Source organism: Leucoraja erinacea, chromosome 4 (genome assembly GCF_028641065.1).
Source record: "Leucoraja erinacea ecotype New England chromosome 4, Leri_hhj_1, whole genome shotgun sequence".
In the NCBI taxonomy this organism is placed as follows: Eukaryota; Metazoa; Chordata; class Chondrichthyes; order Rajiformes; family Rajidae; genus Leucoraja; species Leucoraja erinaceus.
The window spans coordinates 51,777,640-51,801,255 of NC_073380.1; the positions used below are offsets into that span (position 1 = coordinate 51,777,640).

General features: G+C 48.3%; 2 protein-coding genes across 5 annotated transcripts in view; one reads left to right on the forward strand and one right to left on the reverse strand.

Moving 5' to 3' along the window:
• Nucleotides 1-242: 242 nt before the first annotated feature.
• cdk5 (cyclin-dependent kinase 5) lies at nt 243-18,784 on the forward strand. Of its 2 annotated transcripts, XM_055634236.1 has the most exons (12): nt 243-397; nt 2,711-2,799; nt 3,244-3,311; nt 4,697-4,757; nt 7,727-7,783; nt 8,964-9,059; nt 11,613-11,687; nt 12,632-12,728; nt 13,336-14,927; nt 16,634-16,714; nt 17,056-18,106; nt 18,277-18,784. In XM_055634236.1, exons 1-9 carry the CDS (start codon nt 361-363, stop codon nt 13,440-13,442), a joined length of 687 nt encoding a protein of 228 aa, XP_055490211.1. In that variant the 5' UTR covers nt 243-360; the 3' UTR covers nt 13,443-14,927; nt 16,634-16,714; nt 17,056-18,106; nt 18,277-18,784. The 2 variants fall into 2 exon arrangements, with proteins under 2 accessions (XP_055490211.1, XP_055490212.1); XM_055634237.1 differs by lacking the exon at nt 243-397 and having other exon boundaries at nt 2,711-2,806; nt 17,056-18,784.
• Nucleotides 18,785-21,515: 2,731 nt separating this feature from the next.
• Nucleotides 21,516-23,616, reverse strand: part of faim2a (Fas apoptotic inhibitory molecule 2a) — a 43,072-nt gene continuing 40,971 nt past the window's right edge. For all 3 annotated transcript variants that reach the window (XM_055634240.1, XM_055634241.1, XM_055634239.1), the window contains exons 11-12: nt 22,889-22,942; nt 21,516-22,405 (exon numbers count right to left, since the gene is read on the reverse strand). In XM_055634240.1, the coding sequence (XP_055490215.1) occupies nt 22,259-22,405; nt 22,889-22,942 (201 nt within the window). In that variant the 3' untranslated portion in view covers nt 21,516-22,258. The remainder of the gene's footprint in view (nt 22,406-22,888; nt 22,943-23,616) is intronic.

The window sequence follows — 23,616 nt, forward strand, 5'->3', positions numbered from 1 at the left end:
GCGGGAGGCGCTGTGTCTGATAGTATATTGGAACCCCGGTGCTGTAGGTGGCGCTGTGTCTGGGGTTGTAGTGGTCCTCCAGTACCGCGGGAGGCGCTGTGTCTGGGGTTGCAGTGGTCCTCCAGTACCGCGGGGAGGCGCTGTGTCTGGGGTTGCAGTGGTCCTCCAGTACCGCGGGAGGCGCTGTGTCTGGGGTTGCAGTGGTCCTCCAGTACCGCGGGAGGCGCTGTGTCTGGGGTTGCAGTGGTCCTCCAGTACCGCGGGAGGCGCTGTGTCTGGGGTTGCAGTGGTCCTCCAGTGCATTGGTCCTCCGGAGTTGCAAGCGGCGCTGTTTCCTGCCGCCGGGTTGTGGTCGCCGTGATGCAGAAATACGAGAAACTGGAGAAAATTGGCGAAGGTGAGGGGACGACGGTGGCGCGGCTTGAGGCGGGGGGAGGGAGGCAGCTGGGGCCTGCGGGCTGATGACAGGGACACGACCGGGGGTGGGGGGAGTTTGACGGTTCAGCGGCGCGGCCCCTCCCACACTGCGGCGCTCCCTCGATGCCCCTCCCACAGTGCGGCGCTCCCTCCACGCCCCTCCCACACTGCGGCGCTCCCTCCACGCCCCTCCCACACTGCGGCGCTCCCTCCACGCCCCTCCCACACTGCGGCGCTCCCTCCCACACTGCGGCGCTCCCTCCACGCCCCTCCCACACTGCGGCGCTCCCTCCACGCCCCTCCCACAGTGCGGCGCTCCCTCGATGCCCCTCCCACAGTGCGGCGCTCCCTTAATGCCCCTCCCACCTTCTGATGACGGTTCGTAAACTGTCAACATAGGCAGTCTTTGATTGTGTTAATGCTCTGTATGTTTATTTTTATTTTTTGAATAAAAGTATTTGTAAAATTAAAAAAAATTAAGAAACATTGGGGCGCTCCCTCAGTACTGCTCCTCCCACAGTGCGGCGTACCATCAGTATTGCCCCTCCAACGGAACCACATTTCCCTCATCACTCATGAACAACCTATCATGATATCTGAACGTTCTGAAGAAGGGTCTCGACCCGAAATGTCCTTTTGTGTAAATCAACATCTACAGTTCCTTGTTTCTTCATTCCATACTCCATTCCCTAACTGATGAAAGCCAGCGCGCCACAAACCTTTCCCAAACCACCACCTGTCTATTCCCTCCACGAATTGTGCCAAATGCAGTGATTTGGGTGGTTCTTAGAAATGAGAAGGAAATTATTACATTGATGCGACTGAATTATAGGTCCTCTAAGTAGTCATTGGGGATTAAAGGCGCAAATGTAAAAGGAGATTGCAGAAAAGTGGGAGAATAATTCACAGGTTTAATTAATATTAAGGCAGATAAATTCCCAGGACCTGGGAAAAAGGCTGGCCATTGGAGTTGCAGGCTGATGTGTGTGTGTATACATAGCTATGCGTATATTTTTATATATATGCGTGTGAATGAATACACGCACACACAAATCTAATCTAATCTAATCTAAAAACAATATTAATGGAGAGACAAAATGACTAATGCCCGCAGGTCCATGTAGTTCAGTGCTTAATTGGGGGTTCTAGTATTCAATTGCCTGATGGTTGTTGGGAAAACCATGGGAAAAGGTTAGTCTTTATGGGCTCTAGCGAGAGTCACAGTCACACTGTTTTCTATTTTTGTGCCGGAGTGGTTAAGTTGATATTTGTTGCATCATAATGCATCTGCCACATCCTCACCTCGCCTGTATTTAATTCCATGCAGCCTCTATGCATTCTCCTTACAACCACCTGCCATTTTAGCACCAGCTGGATATGCACCAGCTGGAGATTCCCCTCCATGGCATCATCCAGGCATTTGCTGCCGACTGTGAGAGGCTGAGGCATCAAGAAGACACTATCAGGTCACTGCAACAGGCCCTGCTCTGTCCTCAGCCATTCCCTTGTCTCCGTTCACCAAAGATCCAGTATCCACAGTTTGCCTGCTTTCCTTCAAGCTTCCCAGGGGATTGCAGATTAGAATCTCCCACCCACTGCCTTTCCTCAGGTTTTTGTGAATTCTTAGGTCCTCCCTTCTTTGTTAACTCATCTTATGTGGAACTCTTCCTATGATAATAGACAGGGAGAGGAGAAGTAATTGGGGGGGGGGGGGGGGGGGTATTCAATCTTTTTGGAAAATACAGAGGACTTAAACAACTAAATCGAGCGAGATATAATACCTGTCAGAAACACTGGAGAATATAGAACAGTACAATACGTTTAGAGATGTATGGGCCAAACGCGGGCAAGTGGGATTAGTGTAGATCTTGCATCTTGGTCGGTATGGACAAGTTGGATAGGCCTGAATGGCATGGACGTGGAGAGTATGTGTCCACTAATGGGAGAGCCTAGGACCAGAAGCCATAGCCTCAGAATAAAATAGAATAAAAGAACATACTCTTCGAAAGGAGATGAAGAGGAATTCATTGCCACAGACGTCTCTGGAGGTCGTCATTAGGTAGTTTTATGGCACAGATTAACAAATTCTTGATTAGTTAGGGTGTAAGGGATTACGGGGAGAAGGCAGGTGAATGGGGTTGAGAGGGGAAAATAAATCAGTCATGATTGAATGGTGGCGTAGACCAAATGGCCTAATTCTGCTCCTAGAACTTAAATTGTGCCGAAGGGACTGTTTCCGTGCTGTGTGACTTAAAATTTGAAAGCAGCAACAGTCTGTCTGCTCCTCACGCAGGAACCTACGGGACGGTGTTCAAAGCAAAGAACAAAGAAACTCATGAGATTGTGGCGCTGAAGAGAGTTAGACTGGACGATGACGATGAGGTAGATGGTGCGTGAGGAGCGGGGGAGGGGGGCATGTGTGGGAGCACTCGGTCAACCCCCACGGGGCAAAGGGGATGGTGTGGAGCCCAGGGGTGGAGAGTGTGGGCCCCTAGGGTTACAGGGTGAGGTCCTCTGGGAGAAAGCTACCCCCCTCCCCCCTCCCTCGGGTTATTGGCTGTTACTGGGGCCATAGTGCACAGCTGGGACCCCTAAGGTTACAGGGAAAGGGATCCCAAGGCTACGTGGTGATGGCCCAGGGTTGTAGGGAGATCGACCCCGGGGTTACGTGAGGGTGGGGGGGGCTTCCTGGCATTGTTGCGACATTGTCATGCCTAGCCGCATCCCTGGGGTTACTGGGCGTGAAGCACTCGCTGCCGTTGATGTCTGAAGCTGCTCCATGCTGTGTGTGTGTGATTTCTCTCTCTCTCTCTCTCTCTCCCCCAGGGCGTGCCCAGCTCAGCCCTGCGAGAGATCTGTCTGCTCAAGGAGCTGAAGCATAAAAACATCGTCAGGTGAGGGAATGGGGGCAGAGTGCAGGAAGGAACAGCAGCAGCTCTTTGTCTCACACCACAACACTCCATCCCCACAGACCAACCCCACACCCTCTCATTACCTCAATCTTTAAAAACCTTTTGAACTATCCCTAATGTACTGGACAGCACTTGTCTCTAGGGTAGACAAGTTCCACACATTCACTCTGATGTCTGAAGAAGAGTCTCCACGCCAAAATGTCACCTACTCCAGAGATGCTGCCTGACCCGCTGAGTTACTCCAGCACTTTGTGTCCGTCCACAGATTCACTCTGGGTGAATAAATCTTTCTTATTCCAGGGCTCACTAGCTTAAATAGGAACCTGAGACAATATACAATAGACAATAGGTGCAGGAATAAGCCATTCGGCCTTTCGAGCCAGCACCGCCATTCAATGTGATCAAGGCTGATCATCCCCAATCAGTATCCCATTCCTGCCTTCTCCGCATAGCCCCTGACTCTGAGGCGCAACTTTTTCATACAGAGGGTGGTGGGTATGTGGAACGAGCTGCGAAGGAGGTAGTTGAGGCAGGTACTATAACTACATTTAAAACACATTTGGACAGGTGCAATGGATAGGAAAGGTTTGGAGGGATATGGGCCAAACGTGGACAAGGACCCTGCAGGCCTTGGCCTGTGGGGGGGGGGAACCGGTGACGACGACAAGAAGCAAGACTGGTAGGAGAGTGAACCAAGTCTTGCCTTTCGCGCCCTCAAGGTCAGTTACGGTAGGTGCCCCCGGGGCACAAAAGTGGACGGACGAGGAGAGGGACGTAGGTACGCTGGTCGATCCACACGCCCAAGGAAGGCGATGGCTGGAAGCCCAACAGCAACGTGGGGTTTGCCTGGATCGGGCACTATTCATGACCTAGAGTGCGGACTGGACTTTGAAAAGGGCACCAAAACCTGGCGCAATTTGCATGCGGGCTCAGTGGACTATTTCTGTACATGTTGCTAATTGTGGATGTGCTTGTGTATGGCAATATTCTACTGGACTGCAGGTAAGAAAATAATTTCACTGTGCGTTTGGACAAGTGACAATAAAGCACCATTGACCACTGAAAAAGGGACTAGTGTAAATGGGGCATCTTGGTTGGCATGGACAGGTTCAGCAGAAGGGCCTGTTTCCGTGCAGTATTACTATGATTCAACAGCCTATTCCTCATCCTGGTTCCATGTGTCTCAAAGGCCTTATCCTCCCATGACTCAGTATCCACATCTCACACCAACCTATTCCGACTCCATGTCAGGCAGAGTTAGCTGTGACCACCTGAGCGGGTCTCCAGCCCTTGACTGCGCTGCAAACCTCCCATCGGTTCCTCCGCTCGAGCCTTTCAATCTGATGCTCATTGTCTTATCTCCAAAGGTTGCACGATGTTCTTCACAGCGATAAGAAGCTGACCCTGGTGTTTGAGTATTGTGACCAGGTAAGTTTTTTACCCCATCTAGTGCCAACATGAACCTGTGGAGGGGTTGGTGGGGAAGGTGGTGCTACAGGTACACAGATACAGCAGGGAGGATCGGACGGGCAGGTTTACAAAGTTAGTTTTGTTAAGTTTAGTTTATTGTCATGTGTACTGAGGTATAGTGAAAAGCTTTTGTCAAGTAGTACCCACAGCGGAAGGGCAATACATGATTACAATCGAGCTGTCCACAGCGTACAGATACATGATAGATGGAATAACGTGAATATCGTTAGAGCAATATAAAGTCCAGTAAAGTCCAATTAAATAGTCCGAGGGTCTCAAACTGGCACGTGCCAACAGGATAGGCAAGGTAGGCACTGCCTACCCTGACTAATATTATAAAATGGTAATTACTAAATATAAATAGTAAAGGCATGGGAGAATAATGCCTATCTAAGAGATCGATCTCTTAGCTAGGCATAATTCTCCGTGCCTTTCATCCGCGCACTTGCAACACGCGAAGGTCTGTGTAGCCCACGTGCCGTCAGCGCTGCTTCAAGCCGTTAATTTCAAGCGGGGCTGAAGGCAGCAGAAATTCTGCCTTTGCAGCACTGCGCATGTGCAGCAGCCTACTGCGCATGCGCAGCACTAGTTTCTTGGCGGGTTTTCAAATATGGGTTGCCATTATCTGAAGAGTATCTTAGGAAACAAAGAGAGAAGAATGGAGTTTGTGTACCGATAATGTGGTAAATACATTTCTTGGTGCTTTACGTTTTTAAATACCGTACCAGTTCTGCTGTTGGGTCTCAGCAGCCGCTCGCAGCTACCCGAGCTGCTTCTATCCCCAGCTATAATGCGGTGGCTCTGCGTCCGGAGCGCCGCAGCAGCGGTGAATGAGTTACTGGCATTATCCCCGACCTCCTCCTTCTCAACGCTCCTGCCCTCCCTGCAACTTTACCCCTGGCACAGACTCTCCACACGCTGTGAAAGGAACTCTCCCCCCAATTGGTCCCTTGAACAAGTGTTGTCATTCAATAAGATGACAACTGATTCAACTTTTCCCTGTGCTCCCGTTTTTCCCACCATCTCTCCACCTGCTATAACCCCACCACCCAGTCAGTAATTCAGAATAAAGGAGAATTGGAAGCCTTGGGCAAATTGAATTGTTACTGTGTTTATTTTTATTGTTTATTTTTACGGAGAGAAGAATCTGCGCATGCGCGTTTAAGTTTTTATTTAAAGCCAACTGTGCCTACCCTGAGTATTTACTCACGGCACGGCACGGCACGTGCCTGGTCTCAAATGAGGTCTCCAATCAGGACTGCTCTCTAGTTTGTGATAGGATGGTTCAGTTGCCTGATTACAGCTGGAAAGAAACTGTCCCTGAATCTGGAGTAATACGTTTTTACACTTATATGCCTTTTGCCCAATGGGAGAGGGGAGAAGAAGGAGTGACCAGGGTGCAATTCCAAGGCAGCGTGAGGTGTAATTATAGAATAACCAAATATTAGTGAGTGGCTGGGATCGAAAGGGGAGGTCTGATGGGTTTTGACTCTGCTTCTGTGCAGTGTTGTTTGGATTCCCATCCAGAACCAGACTTTACCTTGCAAAAAATGTTATTCCCTTTATCCTGTATCTGTGTATGGCTTAATTGTAATTATGTATAGTCTTTCTGCTGACTGAAGAGCACGCAAGAAAAAGCTTTTCACTGCGTCTCGATACACGTGACAATAAAGTAAACTAGAGACACAGAACCTCCTGTGGTTAAACACATCTGCTTAGACTGTGTACAGCTATTCCCTTTGCTTCCCCATTCTCCTCCTCACCCCTTCCCTGTGCTCTTCCTGGAATCCCACCTATTTCTCCCCCTCCACCTACATCCCTCCTTCTGGCTTCACAATTCTCTGCTCTTCAATCATTCCGTCTCACAATCTGTTTTAATCTCTGGCCTTTGTTCCAGCCTGCCTATCAATCCCGGCCGTCTGAAGAAGAGTCTCAACCCGAAACGTCACTCATACCTTTTCTCCATTGATGCTGCCTGACCCGCTGAGTTACTCCAGCATTTTGTGTCTTTCTTCGATGTAAACCAGCATCTGCAGTGCCTTTCTGCATAGTTGATAGAAACTCTGGGATGCAGACCATTAGGTCCTGGGGATTTATCTGCCGAGTCCCAACAGTTTACCAAACACCATTTCCTGACTAATGTGGATTTCTTTCAGTTCCTCCCTCCCACTAGATCCTCGGTCCCCTAGTAATCCTGGGAGATCGTTTATGTCTTCCTCGGTGTAGACAGAACCAAAGTGCTCATTTAACTGGTCTGCCATTTCCTTGTTTCCCATTATAAATTCACCTGTTTCTGACTGTAAGGGACCTACATTTGTCTTCACGCATCAACCTAATGTCTGTCCTTACCACTTCATTAATCTCCTCTTTAACCAGCAATGCTACCCCACCTCCTCTTCCTTTCTGTCTATCCTCCATGAATATTGAATACTCCTGCATGCTGAGCTCCCAGCCTTGGTCACCCTGGAGCCATGTCTCCGTAATCCCAACTATATCATTTCTATTAACCTCCATGCGCATTCAATTCATCCACCTTATTACGAACACTCCTCGCATTAAAGCACAAAGCTTTCACGTTTGTTTTAATATTCTTGGCCCTTATCGAATTATGCTGTGATGTGGGCCTTTTTGATTTTTCTCTCTGCCTTCCATTTTTACTTTACTCCCTTCTACCTTTTGCTTTACTTTTCTCCCTTCTACCTTTTCTATAGGTAGATACAGGTAATGGAGTTATTGATAGGCAGATGGTTGGACAAAGACCAGAGATGAAAAGATAAACAGTGTGAGATAAGGATAGAAGAGGCGCGAATTGTAAAAGCCAGAAGAAGGAACATAGAAGGAAGGGGAGGGGGAAGGGGAGAAACAAATGCAAATTGCCTTTCATATTGGGAGCTGGTAATTTTTACTGTTCTTGGTTTTTCTTTTAGGACCTGAAGAAATATTTTGACAGTTGCAATGGCGATCTTGATCCTGAGATTGTGAAGGTAAATGTTCCTTATCTTAGCTGAGGGGATCTGTGAATCTTCGTTGCAGAAGCACTGTAATGTGGAAATCTTTAAGCTCATGTACACAGTGAATCTTCCTCTTCTTGTACACCAGACACCCCCAGGGCAGAGAGTGCACGCACTACTTCCTGAGTGAAGTTCCATTACCGACACTGTACAATACGTTGGTAAGGCTGCATTTGGAGTATTGTGTTCAGTTTTGGTCACCCTGGTATAGGAATGGTGTCATTCAGCTTGAAAGGGACAAGGATGTTGTCAGGACTTGAGGGCCTGAGCTATTGGGAGACGTTAGGCAGGCTAGGACTCTATTCCTTGGAGTGCAGGAGGCTGAGGGGTGATAAAACAGAAGTGCATAAGATCATGAGGAGAATAGATAGGATGAATGCAAAGAGTATTTCCCCCAGAGTAGAGGAATCAAGAACCAGATGACATAGGTTTAAGATGTGAGGGGAAACATTTAAAAGGAACTTGAGGGGCAACTTTTTCACATAATGTGGGTGGGTGTATGGAAGGAGGTAGCTGAGGCAGGTACTATAACAGCATTTAAAAGTAATGATTTTACCAGGACTGGAGAGATTGAATTATAAACAGTGGCTGGATGTGCTGGAACTGTTTTCCCTGGAGTGTATAACTAATGGAGGTTTATAAAAATTACTTGGACTGGTACATGGATAGGAAATGTTTAGAGGGATATTGGCCTACATGGGCAAATTAGACTAGCTTGAATGGGGCATCTTGGATGGCATGGACGAGTTGGGCTGAAGGGCCTGTTTCCCTGCTGTATGGTTCTGTGATACTGTTCTGTGTAGTTTAGAGATACAGAGTAGAAACAGATGCTTTGGCCCAACAAGTCTGCACAGAACAGCGATTCCCTTACACTAGTTCTATCCTACCCACTAGGGACAATTTACAGAAGCCAATTAACCCACAAACCTGATCGTCTTTGGGACGTGAGAGGAAACTGGAACATCTAGACGAAGCCCACGTGGTCACATGGAGAGCGTTCAAACTCCGTACAGACAGCACCCGTAGTCAGGATCGAACCCAGATCTCTGATGCTATGAGGCAGCGCCATAGTACCACCCCAAAACATTAAACACTGGTGGATTAGAGCTGCTGCCAACAAGGCTGATGGCCCTGTGCTGTTCTCTTCCTGCAGTCATTCATGTACCAGTTGCTGAAGGGGCTGGCATTCTGTCACAGCAGGAACGTGTTGCACAGGGATCTGAAACCACAGAACCTGCTCATCAACAGGGTGAGTGTGAGAACGGCCAGCAACATCACGTTGCCCGTCGGGGGAGACGGGAGGGAAGGGCAAGGGCTGCCCTCGCCGAACCCTGGAGAAAATCCGGGACCTGGAAGGCTGGCAGAGGTTGCAACTGTGCAAGGTGTGCTGTGGCTGCGGTTGTGGATGGGTTGCTGAGCGGGAATGGGGTGGTCTGGGCTGGGCTGGGTTGTGGGCGACAGAGCTCCTGTTCTCTGAGGTGACGGGCTGACCGAATTTTTCCAATTTCCAGGAGCACCGCCCACATCTCCCCTCTCCTCCCCAACCCCAGTGCGCACACATTTCTCCCCCCCGCCAGTCACCATGCTCCTTTCCCCTCCAAGCAGGAATGACGGTGGAACAGCAATGGCAGGAATTTCTGGGCATAATCCGGAAGACGCAGGATCATTTAATTCCAAAAATAACGAAAGATTCTAAGGGGAGTAGGAGGCAACTGTGGCTGACAAGAGAAGTTAGGGATAGAATAACGCTAAAACAAAAAATGTATAACACAGCAAAGAGTAGCCGGAAGCCAGAGGATTAGGATACTTTCATAGGACAACAGAAGGAAACAAAACGGGCAATAAGGGCTGAAAAGATGAAGTACGAGGGGAAGCTGGCCAGGAATATAAAGAAGGACAGTAAAAGCTTCTTTAGATATGTTAAGGGAAAAAGAGTAGCAAAGTCAAATGTGGGTCCCTTGAAGGCAGACACGGGTGAAATTATTATGGGCAACAAGGAAATGGCAGAAGAGTTGAATAGGTACTTCAGATCTGTTTTCACTAAGGAAGACACAAACAATCTCCCAGATGTACTGGAGGACAGAGGATCTAAGTGGGTAGAGGAACTGAAATAAATTTTCATTAGGCGAGAAATAGTATTGGGCAGGCTAATGGGACTGAAGGATGATAAATCCCCTGGGCCTGATGGTCTGCATCCCAGGGTCCTCAGGGAGATGGCTCTAGAAATAGTGGACGCATTGGTGATCATTTTCCAATGTTCAATAGATTCAGGATCAGTTCCTGTGGAATGGAGGATAGCTAATGTTATCACACTTTTCAAGAAAGGATAGAGAGAGAAAATGGGGAATTACAGACCAGGTAGCCTGACTTCGGTGGTGGGAAAGATGCTGGAGTCAATTATTAAAGAGGTAATAATGGGACATTTGGATAGCAGTAAAAGGATTAGTCCAAGTCAACATGGATTTATGAAAGGGAAATCATGCTTGACTAATCTTTTGGAATTTTTTGAGGATGTGACAAGTAAAATGGATGAAGGGGTGCCAGTGGATGGAGTGTATCTAGACTTTCAGAAAGCCTTTGATAAGGTCTCGCATGAAGGACTGGTGACTAACATTAGAGCACATGGTATTGCGGGTAGGGTGTTGACATGGATAGAAAATTGGTTGGCGGACGGGAAGCAAAGAGTAGGAGTGAACGGGTCCTTTTCAGAATGGCAGGCAGTGACGATTGGAGTGCCGCAAGGCTCGGTGTTGGGGCCGCAACTGTTTACCATATATATTAATGATTTGGAAGAGGGAATTAGGAGCAACACTAGCAAGTTTGCAGATGACACAAAGCTGGGTGGCAGTGTGAACTGTGAAGAGGATGTTAGGAGGTTGCAGGGTGACCTGGACAGGTTGAGTGAGTGGGCAGATGGAATATAATATAGATAAATGTGAGGTTATCCACTTTGGTGACAAAAACAAGGGGGCAGATTATTATCTCAATGGGGTTAGGTTAGGTAAGGGGGAGGTGCAGCGAGACCTGGGCGTCCTTGTACACCGGTCACTGAAAGTTAGCTTATAGGTAGAGCAGGCAGTGAAGAAAGCTAATGGAATGTTGGCTTTCACATCAAGAGGATTTCAGTATACGAGTAAAGAGGTTCATCTGCAGTTGTATAGGGCTCTGGTGAGACCACAGCTGGAGTATTGTGTACAGTTTTGGTCTCCTACTTTGAGGAAGGACATCCGTGTGATTGAGGCAGTGCAGCGTAAGTTTATGAGATTGATCCCTGGGATGGCGGGACTGTCATAAGAGGAAAGATTGAAAAGACAAAGCTTGTATTCACTGGAGTTTAGAAGGATGAAAGGATTTCTTATAAAAACATATAAAATTTATAACAGGACTGGACAAGCTAGATGCAGGAAAAATGTTCCCAATGTTGGGCGAGTACAGAACCAGGGGCCACAGTCTTAGAATAAAGGGGAGATTATTTAAGACTGAGGTGAGAAAAAATGTGAATTTATGGAATTCCCTGCCACAGAGGACAGTGGAGGCCAAGTCACTGGATGGATTTAAGAGAGAGTTAGATAGAGCTCTAGGGGCTAGTGGAGTCAAGGGATATGGGGAGAAGACAGGCTATTATTGATAGGGGACGATCAGCCATGATCACAATGAATGTCACCTGTCCATTCTCACCACAAATGCTGCCTGACCCGCTGGGTACCCCTGCACTTTGTGTCATGTGTCTGTGGGTGCTTGCCATGTGTGTCTGGTGCTTTGCATCTTTCTCCCCCTGCTCATGCTGTCTCCTCCTGCACAGAACGGGGAGTTGAAGCTGGCAGACTTCGGACTGGCTCGAGCGTTTGGGATCCCTGTCCGATGTTATTCTGCAGAGGTAGGAAACCATTTAACCTGCTCGTTCTGGTATCTGCTGTTGGATTTGACACAGGAGGAACTGCAGATGGTGGTTTATACAAGACACAAAGTGCTGGAGTAACTCCGCAGGTCAGGCAGCATCTCTGGAGAACATGGATAGGTGATATTTTGGATAAAGACCCTTCTTCGGGATCCCGGCCCGAAAAGTCACTTATCCATGTTCTCCAAAAATGCTGCCTGAAGTACTGAGTTACTCCAGTACTTTGCCCACCGTTAAATTGTCCTGTTACCTGACCTGCTGTGGGGAACAGATTATGCCGTTTGTCAGGGTATTGAGTTGATAGTTGAGATGTCATGTTACAACAGTACAAAACCTTGGTGCGACCACATTTGCAGCACTCTGTACAATTCTGGTAACCCTGCTGGAGGAAGGATGTGATTGAACGGGAAAGGGTGCAAAAAATAGATTTATGAAAATGTTTTTGCAGTGTTTGAGTCATAAGAAGAAGCTGGATGGGCTGGGTCTTTGTTCTCTGGTGTAGGAGGCAGAAGGGTGACATCATAGAGGGTTATAAATTCATGAGCATCCTGGATAAAAGTCAAAGACTTTTCCCCAGCATAAATTGGACTAAAATTGAAGGGCATAGATTAAGGTGAGATGAGAATTATTTAAATTCAGCCCGGGGACAAGTTTTTCACACAGAAGGTTGTGCCCACATGGAGCAAGTTGCCAGAGATAGTGGTCGACTTGGTATCGTAACAACATTAAAAAACTATTGGGAGAGTGTCAGAAAGATGGAGGGGCGGTGCTGAGGGAATGCCTCACTGTGGGAGGGGCGGTGAGGGAGCACTGACTATGGGAGGGGCACTGATGGATTGCTGCTGAAGACTGCAGAACCGCTGCGTTTCTCCTCTGCACGGAGGATGCGGGTGGCTGACGTGTCTGACTCCCTCCCACTGCAGGTGGTGACCCTGTGGTACCGCCCTCCGGACGTCCTCTTTGGCGCCAAACTCTACTCCACGTCCATCGACATGTGGTCAGCGGGCTGCATCTTCGCAGGTAACGCAGGCACTTTCCCATGGACATCCGCCTCTGCCTGTACCCCCTGGATACGCAGGGAATGGATATGGATCACGTGCAGGCAGGAGAATAGTTTAACTTGGCATTGTGTTCAGCACAGACAATGTGGGGCCGAAGGGCCTTTTGCTGTACTGTACTGCTATATATCCCCTCCCTCCCCCCTACTCCTCTCCCTTGCCCCTCATCCCCTCTCCCCCCCTCTAACATCCCCTCCCACCATCTCCCACCTCTCTCCCCTCTTCCTGCCCACCCCGCTCACCTCCCACTCCCCACTCTCCTCCTCTCCTCTCCCCCACCACCCCTCTCTCTCCTCTCCCCCCAATCTCCCCTTTCCTCCTCCCTCTCTCCCCTCCCTCCCCGCTTCTCTCCCCAACCCGTCTCCCTCTCCCCCCTCCCCCCGCCTGTGTGTTTGGGGGGTAGTTAGTGTGAGTGTGATGCCGCAGGCCCCCTCCCGCAAACGCACGTTGGGGAAACAGACCCAACAGGTCTGCACTTGGTCTAGTACATTCTAAACTTGAGTTTGAAATGAAATGAAATGAAACCTTTGCCCGTCACCATTGCCGTTAACAAATCCATTGTGTTGCAGAATTGGCGAACGCAGGAAGACCTCTATTCCCCGGTAACGACGTAGACGATCAGCTGAAGAGAATCTTCCGATATCCTTTTAAAATCCCATGCTTTCAGCATCCTTAGCCTCCTTATCAAATATTATGGGCACAAGGAATCTTCAGGGAACTGATGCCTGGAATAATCTTGAGGATTTGAAAGGAGGTGTATCGGAGGGGCTCATGGCATTTAACTCGGGAGAGGGTTGTTTTAAAAGACTAGCTGTACTTAAAGTGGGGAAAGCACATTGCTCTTCCTCTTGATCGGTCTCATTCACGCCTCTCTGTGGCTCTCTCACTCAGCGTGCGCCCTGCCTCTCACTCTCACCCTCCTGCCCTATGTCGCTCTCTCACTCTCTCTCTCTCTCTCTTTCTCGTTTTTTCTTTCTCTGTCTATCTCACTCTCCCGTCACCACTGACAGTGTGAACCCATGGAATGGGCCTGGCCTGGTGGTGTCCCTCGACCGTGTCCTCAGGTCCCGCACGGACGAGCTGGCAGGAATCTTCACCGTCTGTAACCTCTCCCAATTCGATCCCAGACTGCAATAAATTCCGAAGAGTTGCGGATGTAGCCCAGTCCATGTAGACCAGACTCCCTACCGTCGACTCCTTCTACACTTCACGCTGCCTCTGGAAAGCATCCAATATAATCAAGGACCCCTCATTCCATCCACCCTTTCCCAACAGGCAAAAGATACAACAGTTTGAAACCATGTACCACCAGATTCAGGAACTCCTTCCTCCCCGCAATTATCAGACTACTGAATGGATGTCCCATACGCTCAGGATGAAATCCTGATCTTCCGATCTACGTTTGTTGCGCTATTTTTTAACCTACTCTTTCTCTGTGGCTGTAACTGTATTCTGCACTGTGTTTATTTTCTCTTTTGCATATTTGTGATCATATATGGCATGATCTGCTTGGCTAGCACGCAAAACAAAGTGACTAATAAACCAACACCATTGCTAATAACTAACCTTCCCACACTGACCTTTCTCGCCTGGGCCTCCTCCAGTGTCAGAGTGAGGTTACTCGCAAATTAGAGGAACAGCACCTCATTTCGCTTGGGCAGCTTACAACCCAAAGGTATTTCTAGTAACCCCTCCATTCCCTTTCTCTACGCCCCTCTCACACCCTAGTTGTCCTGCCTTTTTCACTGTTTGTGTCCATATTTTCTTTCATTATCACCTCTTCCACAGCCAACAATAGACCATTGTGGGCTCCACCTTTCCTTGGTCATCAGTGCCGGCTGATTTGTTATGAACCTTTTCAAGCCTCCAGTTTCCCTCCCCTGATTCTCAGTCTGAAAAAGGGTCTCAATCCAAAACGTCACCTATTCCTTTTCCCGAGAGATGCTGCCTGACCCGCTGAGTTACTCCAGCATTTTGTGTTTATCATCAATGCTAATAACTCTACCCATACTTACCCACTCCTCTCCCACACTCAACATTCCTCTACTGCTCTATCTTCACATTGCACCTAACTCCTAGGTTTCTCCTTGACACCTTCACCTTGCTGGGGACCCCAACGGAGGAGCAATGGCCATCAATGACCAAGCTTCCCGACTACAAGGTGAGTGTGGCTCTCTCTGCGATGGTACTCCTTTCCCCTGCCTGAGTGCATGGGGAGAGACGACAATTTAACTCTGAGCTTTGTCAAGAAGGGACGATTCTACTGATTGGCGATCCCTGTAATAATATTACAACGGGTCAGACATATTGTGGGAGAAGGCAAAAGGGAGGGATGTGGGATTAGAACCAGTGAATGCTGACAATTTACCAGATTACCCTGAAACTGAGCTCCTCAGTACTGGAGATGGGAACTGAGCCAAAACTGGCATTCATAAGTTGTAGTTGTCGGCACATCAAGTCTACTCCGCCATTCAACCATGGCTGATCTATCTTTCCCTCTCAACCCCATTCTCCTGCCTTCTCCCCATAACATCTGGCAGCGGGTGTACCCACTGCGCCATTGTGCATCATTTAATGAACCTACATCAGCTGCACAGCCTGATTGTGGTTTAAAGGTTTTACAAAATCCTTCTATGTTGGACCCAAATCCTCCCATTCATGCAGTCCTCATTTAATGCAGCCTTTTGGGGTTAAATCTTGCTGTGCAATTAATCCGTTTAAAGAGGAAAGGTACCAGCTGCCAGGATTATAGGTGTACTTAATGAGAGTACATTCATCTCTGTGCCTCAGAGATCACAGTCAGGGTTATTCTGTCCTCAGAGAGGTACAGAGCTGATTCTCATTGACCCTCGGAGTGACAGGTGCAGGTGATAAAGACTGTGAGTCTCTTCATCATCATTTCTACATCTCTCATCTCAGGAATGCCAGAGGTTGAAGGGAGACCCGATAGAAGTTTATAACATTATACTTCTGTATACATCATATGCAGATGACCGTGGAGGCCAGGCCAAAAGATATTTTTAAGGTGGAGAATGACAGATTCTTGATTAGTAATGGTGTCAGGGGTTAATGGAGAAGGCAGGAAGGAGAATGGGGTTGAGAGGGAAAGATAGATCAACCATGATTGAATGGTGGAGTAAACTCGATGGGCCGAATGACCTAATTCTGCTCCTATAACTTATGAACATTATGAGAGGCCTAGATCTGAGGAGAATACGTGTTCGGCACGGACTAGAAGGGTCGAGATGGCCTGTTTCTATGCTGTAATTGTTATATGGTTATATAAGGTCAGAAGTTTTTACCCAGGGTGGAAATGTCAAAGACTGGAGGGCACAGCTTTGTGAGAGGGGTAAGGTTTAAAGGAGATGTGAGGGTCAGGTATTTTTTACGCAGAGTGCGATGGGCACCTGGAAAGTGCTGCCAGGGGTGTTGATGGAGGCAGATAATGATAGTGGTGTTTAAGAAACTTCTCGATAAGCACATGGATATGCAGGGAATGGAGGGATATGGATCACCTGCAGATAGATTTGGGTTGGTCTTGACATCATGTTCAGCACAGACATTGTGGGCCGAAGATCCTCTTCCTATACTGTGTTCATCCTCTCACTATCTTTGTCTCACCTCTTTCCCTTTTTACCTTCCTTCCTTGTCCCCTTTCCATTAATCTCACCCTGTCATTCCCTCTATGGCTTTCACTCTATCCCCTCCAATTCCTTCTCTCCCCAACCCTCTTTCACACCCGTGCCTTTCCCCAATCACTCCCCCTCCTTCTGCCACTCTCCCCCAATTTATTGTGCAGAGCCTATCTACCTCTAATTAATCTGTGCAATCTCAGAGGAGGAACCTTTTACTATTTATTTTTTCCAGCCCTATCCCATGTATCCGGCAACAACTTCCCTGCTAAACGTTGTTCCAAAACTCAACACTACGGGACGGGATCTGCTACAGGTGAGGCACACCGCATGGGGCGGGAAGGGGAGAGTGTGGGACTATGAGAGGGGTGGTACTGAGGGAGCTTCGCATTGTGGGAGGAGCGGGACTACGGGAGTGCTGCATTGTGTGAGGGGTGGTACTGAGGGAGCGTCGCATTGTGAGGGGTGGTACTGAGGGAGCGTCGCACGATGGGACGGGGCTATACTGAGAGAGCGCCGCATTGTGGGAGGGGCGGTACTGAGGGAACTACACCCTGTCAGAGTGTCGTTCAACATCGTGTCTAACTTGACAGACTGAGGAATGTGTCGCTGGTACTCTGTGTCTGACTTTGAATATACTGCCTGTCCTGCCCACAGAACCTGCTGAAGTGTAATCCGGTACAGAGAATCTCAGCTGAGGAAGCCTTGCAGCATCCCTACTTTGCAGACTTCTGCCCCCCCTAACGGAGGTGCCAGGCTCGTTGCTGCCCGCTCGACCAGCCTGAAAGAACCACTGCAGCTGCCTCTCCTCTCCCTCCCCCCCCCCCCGCCCCCCTTCCCCTCTCCCCTCCGTGCTCTCCCTGCCACAGGCTGACTGACCCTGAGGTGACTGGCGTGGGGCCGACTCTGGCAATGAGATAGAGTCTCGCTGAACTGTTTCTCCGGGAGGATTTTTTTTGCATTCCGAACAGATTATCATGAAGAAAAGCACTTTTATTATGTCTGTAAAGAAACCATCTGAACCATGTATAGTGGAGTATTCTGTGCGCGTGCCCCCTATCTTGTGCTATGGCACGTGTGACTTTGTGCACAAGAGTGTTGCTTCCGTGTGCGTATCTTTGTTGTGCTTATCCACGTGTCCCCATGCAATCGTGAGCGTCTCTCGTGCTCTTCGTATGTACGTCATTGTGTGTGTAATCACATGTATGTGCAGTTCCCTACTGATGGATGTTAAACTATAATCTCTGCTCTCTGTTTTCGGTGTCTGACTTGTATGTTAGTTGTGGAGCGATGGATCAGTCTCTGTGCTGTGTGTATGTGTGTGTTCCTGGTGTCTGCATGTTACACAGGATTAGCCCGTGTGAGATGTGCAAGACAGTTCTGTTGGTTGATTGTTTGATGTCACTGAATCATTGTGACCTCAGCACAGGTCCATGTTTTATGGGGAATTATTTTCTGTGAAGTTTATCGTGAATGAAAGCACTTTTTTTGTAAAGAAATGTGAAACTTGAATGTTCGTCTATTTTGTATTGTGTTTGTGATTTGGCGTGTGCGTGTGTAGACACTTATCAAGTACTGTCATGTGTGTAAATTTGCATTCTATTGTGACTTTTAATGTATGCTCACGTGTGTCTTTGTAACAATAACTTGTAATGTAGACACAAGAAACTGCATTGCTGGTTTACAAAAATAGACATGAAATGCTGGAGTAACTCAGCGGGTCAGGCAGCATCTCTGGAGAACATAAATTCATAGGCTATAGGAGCATAATTAGGCCATTCGACCCATCGAGTCTATGCCATTCAATCATGGCTCAACAATCCCGACACAAGATGTCACCCACCCATGTTTACCAGAGATGCTGCCTGACCCGCTGAGTTACTCCAGCACTTTGTGTCACCTCCTAATGTATGTTGTGTGTGTGTGAGCATGTGCGAGTGTTTCGGATCCTTTTTATTTTTTATTGGATGGTGGTATCACTAAGTGGCGGTTCCGTGGAACTCCGATCCTGAGGGACCACCCCCCTCATGAATCGCAGTGGATCATCGCAGCCTGTTTGCTCATTGCTCGGTGTCCCAGTTACAAGCTCTCACTCTGCAGCATGAACAAGCTGCAGGGTTGGGTAGTGCAGTTGATACACCATTTATTCATGTAGTTAGGTCACTGAATTGATGGTGTTTGGACAGGACAAAAAGTTAGCAATTGGCTGTGCAACATTGCTGAAACAATAGCAAATCACGAGAAACTCAAATCTGTGGCAGAAAATCATGTGGCATACCTTGCTGCAGTGCCAAAGTTTACACCTCCTTGGGTGCAAAACAATGAGTAAAAAGTGAATAGTTTTATCATTCTGATTATTAAACAAAGGCACATTTCATCCAACCAATGCAGAGCCTTTGTTCTGTCTGTTGTTCATAGGTTCTAGGAGCAGAATAAGGCATTTGGCCCATCAACTCTACTCCGCCATTTAATCATGACTCATCTATCTTTCCCTCCCAACCTCATTCTCCTGCCTTCTCCCCATAACCCCCTGACACCCGTATTGATCAAGAATATGTCAATCTCTGCCTTGAAAATGGAAGTCCCTTCCATTCATTACAAAAGTCAGGAAGCCATGATGCAGCTCTATAGGACTTTGGTTAGGCCGCATTTGGAGTATTGCATGCAGATCTGGTCATCCTATTGCAAGAAAGATGTGGATGCTTTTGAGAGGGTGCAGATAATCTAGGATGCTGTCTGGATTAGAGTACAGCAGGGAAAATTTGGAAAATCTTGGATTTTCTCTGGAACTTCAGAGGCTGAGGGGAGACATGACACATGTTTATAAAATTAGAGGCGTAGATAGGGAAAACAGGCAGAACCTTTTGCCAGGCTGGAAATATCAAATACTGGAGGGCATAGTTTTAAATTAAGAGGGGCAATGTTTAAAGATGATGTGCAATGAAAGTGTTTTACACAGATCAGGTGGGTGCCTGCAACGCACTGCCAGGGGTGGTGGCCGAGGCAGATATAATAGTGGCGTTTAAAATACTTTTAGCTAATCATATGGATATGCAATGGACTGGAGGGATATAGATCACATGCAGGCATAGGAGACAGAGGGAGCAATAGAAGGAAAGAAGGACATTGTGGGCTGAAGGGACTTTTAGTATCCTCTTCTCTGTTAATCAGGAAGATTGTTCCCAATGTTGGGGAAGTCCAGGACAAGGGGTCACAGCTTAAGGATAAGGGGGAAATCCTTTAAAACCGAGATGAGAAGAACTTTTTTCACACACAGAGTGGTGAATCTCTGGAACTCTGCCACAGAGGGTAGTTGAGGCCAGTTCATTGGCTATATTTAAGAGGGAGTTAGATGTGGCCCTTGTGGCTAAGGGGATCAGGGGGTATGGAGAGAAGGCAGGTACAGGATACTGAGTTAGATGATTAGCCATGATCATATTGAATGGCGGTGCAGGCTCGAAGGGCCAAATGGCGTACTCCTGCACCTAATTTCTATGTTTCTAATCCTCTCACAACCTTTGTTTCTTATGTTTCACTCTTTAGCCACCTACTCCCTTATCCTCTCTCTTTCCATCTATTGCTCCCTTCCTATTTTCTCCCAATCAGCAAAGATCTTAGAGCAGAGTTCCGCTATAAGATCTTTGCTATCAGTCTCTCTATTCCTGTACATTTCTTACATCCGTCTCAATCTCAAGCCACACCCCCACCTGCCTCTTTCCATGCATCTCATTCTGCCGAATCTGACTCTCGTTAATTAATGATCTCCCCCCCCCAGTGGCAATGAACACATATGCTACAATGTTGATAAATGTCCCCAATAAAACTACAGTGCCACAAGACAGTCATTATAACTTGGAAACCTGTCCCAAAGCTCCTCACAGCATCTGTCTGAAACTGAAGAGGTAAGGAGAGCTTTGAGGAGCACGTTAATAGGGAGGGAATCGCACAGCTAAGGAGCAGGCACAGAGCATCCAGCCCTCGGTCTGGATCAGTCCCAGTGATGGATCCCATGCTGCCGAATGAAACGTGGGTTTCTGATCATCACACACAACTGACGCCTTATGAATCCAAGTGATGGGGATGAGCGAACAACGCAAAGAAAAATCGTACAAATGGCACCAAGCTGAAGTTGCACAGCAACTAGATTTTGCTGTACAGCTCGGAAACTGGCACTTCGGCCCAACTCATCCGTGCTGACCAAAATGCCCCATCTACGCTAGTCCCATTTCCCTACATTTGGTCCTATCACCCAATCTTTCTAATCCATGTACATGTCCAAGTATATTTTAAATTGTTATATTGTACCTGCCTCAACTACCTCTTAAATTGTTATATTGTACCTGCCTCAACTACCTCCTTGGCAGCTTGTTCAATATTCCTTCCACGTGAAAACAAAAATGCCCATTAGTTTCCTATCAAATCTTTCCCCTCTCACTCTTACCCGGTGAAAAATATTATGCACTCACTCTTATCTATCCCCCCCATCCTATGATCTAATACACCTCCAGGAGATCACCTTTCAGCCTGCTGCGCTCCAAGGAATAAAGTCTTAGCCTGCCCAACCTCTCCCTGTAGCTCAGGCCCTTAATTCCTGGCAACATCCTAGCGCATCTTCGCTGCATCCTGAAGAAGGGTCTCTACCCGAAACGTCACCCATTCTTCTCTCCAGAGATGCTACCTGTCCCGCCGAGTTACTCCAGCATTTGTGTCTACCTTCGCTGCACCCTTTCCAGCTTAACTACATCCTTCCTATAACAGGATGGTCAAAACTGAACACAATATGGTGTGTAGACACAAAATGCTGGAGAAACACAGCGAGTGAGGCAGCATCTATGGAGAGAAGGAATTGGCGACGTTTCGGGTCGAGACGCTTCTTCAGACTTAAACAATATGGTGTGATTGATTCATGACTAATTTATCCATCTAAACACTTCAATTTCTGGAAGTGAAGAAACTGAAATCTTGAACAAAACACAAAGTGCTGGAGGAATTCAACGGGTCATACGAGTCTGAAGAAGGGTCCTGACCCGAAACGCTGTCTGTCCATTCCCTCCACAGATGCTGCCCGACCCGCTGAGTTCCTCCTGCACTCAGTGTATGCTCAATATTCCAGTATCTGCAGTTTCTTGTCTCCAAATAATTGTCCAATTAAGGAGGATGCTCTGGTCGATTCAAATACTTTAACGTTCTCCGATTCCACGACCGAAAACCATTGAAAAGTTGTAACAATACTTTAATTGAACGGGGCACAGAGGTCACGGAAAATACCGTCGCCTCCATAGAGAGAATTGGAAAATGTTTACAGCTGAGATGTGTTGATGTGGGTGCGGCGGCAGCGTGGCCCCAGGACAGGTGGGGCTGCAGGGGAGCAGGCGGTGAGGCGGAGCCGCCTTTGTTCCGGGAATAGGAGAGGAGTTCGCTCCAACATTTGCCCACATCTACAGTATATCAAAGTGTATACTGATCGGGGAGGAGAGTCGCCGCCTGCTCTGTTGGTTGGGAGGATCGGTAATAATGATCTTAGACTTGGTGGTAAGGAAGACGGGTGGAATCAAAGATCTTTGGCTGGAATAAAGTTCTGGCTCGGCAGATAATCGCTGCCCCAATCCTCGCCGAACGGAGCCTGGGAGGATTTGAGCTGAGGTGACCTGGGGCGGTGTCTGTAGAACCGGAAAGAAAGATGTGATGCGGGGAAAGTCAGCAGAAGTGGGAGCAAGTTGAGCAGAGAGCGAGGAAGGAGCGGGTCCCGGGAGTGAGGTTCATGGAGCGGTGACTGGTGCTGGAAGCGGGGATCGAGCCGTGTTGGTTTCTCCGGCGGAGGGTTAGGCGAGTGGGAAAGGGCCGAGCGTCCGCCGGCTGCTCACTCGCGGCCTCCGAAGAGTTGGAGCATAAAGAAGAAGATGAAGACGACGTCGACGTAGAGGCAAAGCGCGGCGAAGATGTGCTCTTCGGGGCTCAGCGAGTAGCGCTTGTTGCCCACCAGCAGCTGTGTGTCGTAAGCCAGGAACTGTCGGGACAAGAAGAGAGGTGATGGAGGGAGGGACGACCGCGGGCTCCACGCCAGCAGCACCGCGGGCTCCCGGCCGGCCCAGCCCAGCCCGGCCCAGCCCGGCACAGCCCGGCCCAGCCCAGCCCGGCCCGGCCCAGCAGGGGGAGGCAGTGAGCGGCTGATCTATCTTCTCAACCCCATTCTCTTGCCTTCTCCCCATAACCCTCGACACAATTACCAATCAAATATCTGTTTTCCAGAGATGCTGCTAGTCCCATTAAGTCACTTAAGCACTTAGTGCCTGTGTTACAAGACTGTTCCTCAGAGGCCGAACTGCCGAGGGAGCGGGGCGGGGGGGGGAGTGAAGAGACCAGGAGATTGTGAACCTCGCGGAGCTCCCGAGGAAAGGCCCTGGATAGTGGATTCACCCATGCAACTCCTTGATAACTGCAGGCCCTCTAACAAATAAGGTAATGGGGGGAAAAGCTATGATTTATTTACCACAGTGAAGACGATGGTTCCAAGTCCTGCATATACGATCTGTAACCATGGCAGCTGAAATCAGAACGGCAGGAAGTAGTGAGAGGTAGTTTAGAAACATAGAAATTAGGTGCAGGAGTAGGCCATTCGGCCCTTCGAGCCTGCACCGCCATTCAATATGATCATGGCTGATCATCCAACTCAGTATCCCATACCTGCCTTCTCTCCATAACCATTGATCCCCTTAGCCACAAGGGTCACATCTAACTCCCTCTTAAATATAGCCAATGAACTGGCCTCAACTACCCTCTGTGGCGGAGAGTTCCAGAGATTCACCATTCTCTGTGTGAAAAAAGTTCTTCTCATCTCGGTTTTAAAGGATTTCCCCTTTATCCTTAAGCTGTGACCCCTTGTCCTGGACTTCCCTAACATCGGGAACAATCTTCCTGCATCTAACCTGTCCAACCCCTTAAGAATTTTGTAAGTTTCTATAAGATCCCCTCTCAATCTTCTAAATTCTAGAGAGTATAAACCAAGTCTATCCAGTCTTTCTTCATAAGACAGTCCTGACATCCCAGGAATCAGTCTGGTGAACCGTCTCTGCACTCCCTCTATGGCAATAATGTCCTTCCTCAGATTTGGAGACCAAAACTGTACGCAATACTCCAGGTGTGGTCTCACCAAGACCCTGTACAACTGCAGTAGAACCTCCCTGCTCCTATACTCAAATCCTTTTCCAATGAAAGCTA